The sequence below is a fragment of the Dreissena polymorpha genome, chromosome 7, assembly GCF_020536995.1.
Source record: "Dreissena polymorpha isolate Duluth1 chromosome 7, UMN_Dpol_1.0, whole genome shotgun sequence".
In the NCBI taxonomy this organism is placed as follows: Eukaryota; Metazoa; Mollusca; class Bivalvia; order Myida; family Dreissenidae; genus Dreissena; species Dreissena polymorpha.
Window position 1 is genome coordinate 12,002,143 of NC_068361.1, and position 8,522 is coordinate 12,010,664.

Below are 8,522 nucleotides of genomic sequence, written 5' to 3' on the forward strand. Positions count from 1 at the left end.
TTATTGTTGTTAAATATAATTTATGAAACTTCCTTAGATGCAAAAGCCAGTGTATCGGTTTGATTTCATGGCCACGGTATAATTTAAGTATATTAGCTTTAGAAATTTGGGCATTAAAATGGAAGTAAATATGACATTTACATCATTTGACAGTTTACTAACAATAAAAAACGCGTTATTTATTAAATTGAATTACAGGAATATTGCTTATTCTAATTGCATTGAATAATGAAACAATAGTGATGTTCCAACAACGCCAAACAGAGGGCTATGAACGACTTTATCAACATGATATCTCGTCTGAAGGATTTCGCTCCATGTTAATTATTAAAATGGTAATGGTGACTCATTTAAGGTTTTAAATTATATCACATTTATGAGCCCATTTTTGACAGGATGAGGGTATCACGTGATAGTCAAGATGGTGACGTCCATGCCGAGACAGTTATTTTTTGCCTTTTTATACCCTTATTACTTCTGTTTATTGTTTAAATGACGCTCACTTTCCAGACATATCAGTAAAATAGTGATTAGCGTTTATTTCGTATTTAAATTCGCTTTATATCTCGACTTTACTCCCCACAAATTTTACTAGCGCAGCCCTAATTATGTCATCCCGCTAAGAAATTTCGCACCGAGTAAAGTCGAGATGTAGAGTGAATATTACTATGAAATATAAGCGATTAACTGTCTTCCTAATATGGCTGGAAAAGTGAGTGGAATAAAAAAATAAAACAAGTAATAAAGGGTGTTAAAAGACGAAAAATACCTGCCTCGTCATGGACGTCGCCATCTTGTTTGTCACGTGATTACCCCCTCTGGGGTACTACACCGGTAGTGCGTTCAGTTACAGCGAACGTTCGCCAATGATCGTTCGTTTCCGATTCGGTCTTATTGAACGATAAGTTCGGCGCGAACGTGCGTAAGACATTAATCAAATGTCTGTCAAAGTATACGGACTTTTCAGAAATAATTGCTCGTCGCTTGTTATGCCTTAAATACGAATATTATAAACAGTAAAGAAGCCTAGCCTTTACCTTCCATCTGTAACCATGCACGATTATCGGAAAAGGCGTGTTTGATTCTGGGTAGACGAGTTGGTTAGAATACACCACATTGTCAGCGTTGGTCTGTAAAACGGAAATGGAGCATGCATCGAATGAACATTCATAAACGACTTAGTACAGGAAGATGTCAAACATAAAGACAACTGATGTGCATTAAGTTTTCTAAAAAGCACAAAATGTCCGATGAAGAAAAAAGTAACACAATTTGCATTGCTTCTTATTTCAAAGAATACGTACGAAATGTATTTAGTTTAATCTATTTATTTTAGCTCGATTGCATAGACAGCCTGGTGCTTATTTGACACGAACTCGAGTCCGTTGTCGGGGACTAGAACCAGTACTTGGTTTCAATGAGAGAAAATCTAAAGAACACTCCCTCATTGGGGATCGAACCCGAGACGTCCCGATCGCTAGGCGGACACCATATCCACTATACCACTGCGACGAAATATATATTTGTAATCAATTCATACACAACATTATATTTGCCATAAAAACATAAACATATCCACACATTATCAATGAAAAATGTTAACAAGCTTTAGCCGGTACCTTTGCAGTCGAAGAACATTCGGTGTAGTGCTGGTTGAACACCACTAAATCCCCCATGACCCTCCCCGTACAGTACTGGTTGGTGAGTTTGATATGGGACACGCCGGTATCGGGGTACAACACTCTCAGCATGGTTGTGTTTACGGCTAAATTCCAGCTGGAAGGTCCGCATCCGAGATGTATAGTGTCTCCTATTTGCAAAGCTGGAATTTGCGAAAGAAAATTATTTGCTTCTTTTTTATCATACACTATGCTTTTGACCTTCTTGAATAATATATATTTCGACTTATATTGATTCCTTTTTTGACACTGCTCGGGGTTTAAGTGTTCTAAGCAGAGCTACATAAACTGCGATGTAATAATAATAACCAACTTAATTTGGTGGATTTATTGAGGTAGCATACACAAACTAACACAATTTTGAAGTTTGGTTGAAATGCGCGTTACCGTTTCTTCAGTATTTAGTTGTGAATTTTTTTTCGGTGCATTTGAACAATACAGCATCAAACTTATACAATTACATTCTGTAATGTTCATTAGCTTACGTACGCGAGTAGAACGCGCGGAAACCTCGTGCATGGCCATTGGCGTTGGAATGGAAGCGAATATACATGGGCTTGTTGCTCACAAGGTAAGGGGGCGTAGTTGAATTTCCAAAGTAACCAAGCTGACGGCCCCCGATACCGCCGTCACCTTGTATACATTCAGTGATTTCATAGGTGCAAGCAACGTAACATGGACATGAATACGATAACGCGAACGTTCGCTGATTATGGTATAAAATATTGTAGAAATAACGATCTGTGTAAAAATTGTCTTCAGATGTTGAACATTTCACTTTCAAACTGCAAACGTATCTTTTCAATAATAGAATACTTATTAACAAATTACTAAACTTCTGTTTTTGGGCGGATTTAATTTGTTTTTTGTTATTGATAAATACACATTGAACGACATCATATTTAAACTATGTACGTGTGTTGTACTCCTTTTTTACATACATATTGCCTCCCTCAATTTAGTGAGTTTGTTGTAGAAAAAAAGTAAACTGAAACACGAATATATTAATTGCACGACATACACATATTTTAATGATAAACACGAGTATATGAATTCGATGTCATTTAAAAACATGAATGCAACTTAATGCCGTAACAACACAATTGACGTTTCATATCACCTTAACAACATCACCATCACCGGCAAGGTCAAGGTCAGTGAAGGCGAGTTTAGTTGGTTGTCCCGCCGCATTCGTAATGACGTACAAACAGTCCGTATTGGGTGGGTAACCGGAGTATCTTGGAGAGGTGAACGTACCGGAAGTTCCTCCAAAAAATTGGACGCAGCCGTCTGCAATATGAAAGTTGAACAACTGAATGGTGAATAAGCTCAAACTGAAATATCACAAAGTATCACAAAATGTGACAATAACTAATGATATAACTAATAACTAAACACTAGCAATCACGAACGAACAAATACAAAAAGATTTGTCAATTTTGTCATCTTGTATTCCGCGTCACCCTACATGTTTGTTCTCTTACTTAAGTAATCGAACTTTTAACAAATATTAGACATAAAAACTATGGACATTAAAACCGAAATACCATTTTTATTTTTTATTTTCGTTTATGTCATCGAAATTTCAAGATATTGTGCATTCGCAAAACGTTTCAAACTTCACAAATCTAGGAATATAATGCCAGATGTAGTTCGTACTGAAGCAGTCGACGGCGGCTTTGTCGTAACATCCGGTGGAACCGTTGCTCGTGGAGCACTGGAGCACATGGCTCTCCCAGCCGTCGCAGGCGATGTCGCTGAAGAGCACCGGAACTTGCGACATTACGGTACTGATGTTCGGTCGTGTTTGTCTGCAATAGAACGAGATTTTAAATTGTGAGACTTTCATTATGTCAAAGCTCAACTTCAAGCAAAAAAAGAGAGACGCAATAAGCTCAAGAAGGCATAATAAACAAAGGATAATTTGGTTTTCATGAGCGTTGGATTTTAAAACTTCACATACCTTCCTATAAAATTTTTGGTTTGTTTCTGTTTTAATTGTAACGAAATGTGAGGAATTGCAGCGTTTTAATTGGCCAATCAAAGTCGTTGCAACATTAGATACTTACATTACAATTTCGTGTTAACGCAAACAAAACAAACTGAAGTTTTACCCTACAGTGACTAATAGTTAAACCTACCAACTGAGTCCCGTATTATTATTTTCATATAGCAACTATGTTCGGTACTCACTGGAAACCCGCCGTGGAGCACAATACGGCGGCCGAGCTCGTATTCAGAGCGGAAGCGCAGACGGACCACTTGTCGCCATTTCCAGTATGGATGAAGACTTGTCCACTGAAGTTTCCGGGGTTCCCAAGAGACACCGAAAGGCCACCTATGTTAAAAATATAAACTAGTATTTTATTAATTACAAATTCGAAGCCATTTTTTCCAGATATTTATATGACTGAGAAGATACGGTGTTTGCATGCAGGTTGGACAATCTCGTAGGAACAGTTATTTTCAGAATCACAGTTTCTTATTCGTATCACTTTATAATAATATTGTTACAGATCATTTGTGAAGGGTGAATCAATATGTTTATCGATAAGATTTTGAAAATTGATTTAATAATCATCAAACTAAAGATCTTTGATGCTTAAATCATTATTTAAACTTTGTCAAAACATTTCTATAAATAGCACACGACGGCATCCGTTTTTCCGGCAAATGCGATTTACAGGATTTCATAGAAACGAATGCACAGGGGTTTATTTATTCATAATTTGCATTATTATATCGGTTTGAAGACGTGTAGTTACTTGGCATAAACAGCTAAAAATTGCCAAATCTTCATAGGAAACATGAAGCTTTTTGAGAATCATTTAATTTCTAAAATTGCATTTCATTGCTTTTGTTGATACTATTTTAATATCCGACAAGTGTATAGATGGATAACATTCGAAACCTCAATCCAACTTAAACGAAACCCATAAACTAGACGTTGAAATCGTGGAATGCACACGCATACCGGAACAGTCGACGCCCACCGCATGCGCGCGCGTCTTGCTGCAGTTGAAGATATCGTAGTCCATGAGGCACTGACCCAGATTTCGGACGGTGTCGTTACACATGAGTGAACCCGCGAACATCGACGTAAGACCGCGTGATATCGGGTAGCTCATGACACTGGCATTGACTAATCTGAAAAAGGGTAAAAATCGCACACTTCACAGTTTATGTATACTTTATATACTAGCCGAGTACGGGAAACCACAAAGTCTATCAAACTATTTGTAAGACCATCAACAGATATACATACAGGGGAGTCGAACGGAATCTGCGTGCATGTAGATTCAATTGACAATACTTAAGAGTAAGTTGTTAAAGAAACTACTTTGTATATGGTGACAGTTAACATAGAACATATGGACGATACCTTCATGAATTTTTGTCGCTGGTAAAGCACCCTTAATTTAACTTTTTGAGCACAGATCTTTTTTCAACATATTGTTGATCTAACTCGTACTATAAACATCCACGGAGGGGATTCAATCTAAGCTCAGCATTCCTCTCTTTGTGTAAGCCAAGTAAAAGTTATATATACTTGTGAAGACATTTCATTTACGAATGCCGGAACTTGCTCAAATAGTATTAAATGAAAAACGTACGAATATCGAAGAGTTTCGCAGACGACATTCGCGTTCGCTGGTTTCCAGCTATCGTAGCAGACGCTTCCCCACCCACCATTGGAACGCACCTCCAGTCTAACGTTCCACGGACCCGGTCCGTCAACAAGCCGGACACCAGACAAACCTATGGATGGCGTTTTCAGTTTATAAATGTGAATTTCATTTCAAATGGATTTAGTAATTAAAAAAGCGCAATAAACAGACACACATACAAATGATAGTGGGCACCCCTGTTTAAAGAGGCATTGATAAAAGGGAAACAACTAAACAAAGAATCAAAACTTACTTATATTGGTTGGGTTACATTCCACTCCCGCTTGGTTGTGGTTGCCACACGTTTCAGTATGGACTCGTGTGTTCATACGACACATTTCGATGTTTCCCTCACTTCCATAACAATCGGGTCGGATCTTGTAAGGGGAAGCAACCACTCCAAAGTGGCTATCGTTATAATCGACGGGCGTAGGGTTCCTATGTAAACAACCAGCAACATAATTTAAGAATCATTAAACATAGTTTATCATCAGTTATTTAGAATATATTAATTAAACAAGGGACAAAATTGTCACAAAACCAGGTTTTCATTGTGAAAAAAAATCTGATAAAGGGAGAAAACTCAAACTGAACTTTTGAAATGAACAAACAAAATTAACCCCCTTTGTAAGTTTGTTTTTAAAAAAAATCTATTTTTAGTCGTGGCGACCTTGACATTGGAGATATTGATGTGATTCTTTCGTGCGACACACCGTCCCATGATGGTGAACAAATGTGCCAAATGATTTTAAAATCTCACAATGAATGACATAGTTATGGCCAGGACAAGCTCATTTATGGCCATTTTTGACCTTTGAACTCAAAGTGTGACCTTGACCTTGGAGATATCGACGTAATTATTTCGCGCGACACACCGTCCAATGATGGTGAACAAATGTGCCAAATGATTTTAAAATCTGACAATGAACGACATAGTTATGGCCCGGACAAGCTTGTTCCGCCCGCCCGCCAGCCCGCCAGCCCGCCAGCCAGCCAGCCAGCCAGCCAGCCAGCCCGCCCGCCCGCCCGCCCGCCCGCCCGCCCGCCCGCATTCGCCAATCTAATAATCAGTTTTTTCCTTCGGAAAACCTGGTTAATAAATAAATGCTGCATAAGTGTGAACTTGAAACCGTTTGAGTATGATGACCGTTACCTCGATTCAACCGAGTACAAACCCTTACCTCCCATGATGTGATCATTTCATAATAACCATACAATACTATGGTCTCTTATGCCGTACGATTAGGGGGGCTTGCACAGCCTGGAGCTTTCATGTTGAATCAATAGAAATAAAGACGCGTCGAGATAGTGAAACAATCGTGATTTATGTATATTTTATTGTAAACATGCACACATACTGTTGATTATACTCTGACCTAAATTCATCGTCTGGATCCAACACTATTTCATTTGTTTTCGAAGAAGATGCTGACGTTCGGAAAAAGCATTCGAATAAATGTATTGAAGCGCACCTAAACATAAATAGTTTAATATCAAAATTTTCGGAAATATATGATGTGTCGAATGAAAAGCTTGTAGATCATTAACCACGTTGATGAAGTACAGCGTTTGATATATGACGACGTTTACCAGTAAATGATATCTAGCCCGTGAAACAAGACATTGTTTACTAGTTGTTGTGACGGCGACAATTACCTGTTATGCCATTTTATACAATTTACGTTATGGAAGAAAATAATAATGTGACGTTTCACGGAAATGGTTATCTAATGAAGCCATGAAGTTGAGTATGAAGTTAATAACCTGTTGTTGAAGCCCAGCATATGACATATGACGTTAGCCTCGCTCTGTTTGAAACCCCGGGAACAAACGCTACCCTACACGCCATTATTTAGGACCTCCACCCGGCCCCTGGAGGGTAGGCTTCCTCCGACGAGCCTTACGGGGGTATGGTCTGTGCGAGAGAATAACGTCAAATATTTTAAGCACGATTTAAGAAATGTACGTAAACCGTCACGTACTTTACCAACACAATGTAGTGGTTGTGTTGACCGCATTACCTAACAGGGTACAGTCGTATTTTAATTTTTGAATTAGTTGAAAGCTGTTTTACATTTGTCTCCTTCTATACATTATTTCAAATATAAAAGAAACCCGAAACTCGAGAACTACAGTAGGAGACAATTTTGTGTCCGCTAGTATTTCATTTTAGGCAAATAACCTACTTCCTATACACTGTAAGACAAAACATAATATACAAAAACTAACATAACTAAGCATTATTCAAGCTTCCGAACGGTGAGCGCAAAGAATTGGGTGTTTAAACCTGTTTAGAAAACTAACGAACTACATACGTATACGTTAAATATTGTATGTCCACATATACATAATGAAATTAATATGAGTTATTCAAACATATTGTTTGTAACTGTAAAAAAAGAAACAATACTGTTCGTACCACAAATAACTCCGGCGTCGTTCGAATGATTGCACGACGTTTTTTGACCCACAGTTGACGAGGCATTTCCACACATTCTAATATCATTCTCATGACCAAGGCAATTGAGGTTGTCTGTCCAGATTGTTCCATAGTTGATTTGTCCGTACTTGGAACCATACACTGCTTTACTAGTTGTAGTATTACAAGTAGAATTAGCTAAAGTATGTTAACCGCATTTAAAGTATCGTATGCGATGAATGAATGTGGAATGATAAATCAAAGCCGCGAGATTGGAATTTGCAACATAACAACATGTAAAAAAACGAAATGTGTAGATGTACAATTTAGGTAACATTTAAGGATTTTGGCCTCGATTTATCGAAAAATTGTTATTTTAGTATATACAATACTGGTTTAAGTAGCATATTGTAATACAATATTTACCTGAACGCAGACAAGGACGGTCCCAAGCCCGACTTAAAAGGAGGAAGGTTGGAAGCAGTGTCAGTTACTCTACCCTGTCAAAACGTATTGCTAAATAACGTCTAACAACATACCAGCGTCATCACAAAACTGAGAGAAAATTTACCTTCAGTTGGACGGCGTATGACGCCGGGAGGTGAACGCAACAACTGGACGTAAACTTGAAGGCTTCAGGCCGAAGATCATCGTCTTTATCAGGACCACCACCACCAAACGTACATGAAATGTCCGAACCATTAACGGAAAAGAACGGTAAGACAGCGCAAGAGGCCGAATAGATGAGGATGCTCA

General features: G+C 38.2%; 1 protein-coding gene across 1 annotated transcript; it reads right to left on the reverse strand.

The window, feature by feature from the left end:
- Positions 1-1,007: 1,007 nt before the first annotated feature.
- Positions 1,008-2,783, reverse strand: LOC127838255 (uncharacterized). The gene is made up of 3 exons (XM_052365880.1): positions 2,169-2,783; positions 1,620-1,822; positions 1,008-1,130 (listed from the first exon to the last, which is right to left on the reverse strand). The coding sequence occupies exons 1-3, from the start codon at positions 2,230-2,232 to the stop codon at positions 1,008-1,010; spliced, it is 390 nt and encodes a 129-aa protein (XP_052221840.1). The 5' UTR covers positions 2,233-2,783.
- Between the last annotated feature and the right edge of the window lie 5,739 nt (positions 2,784-8,522).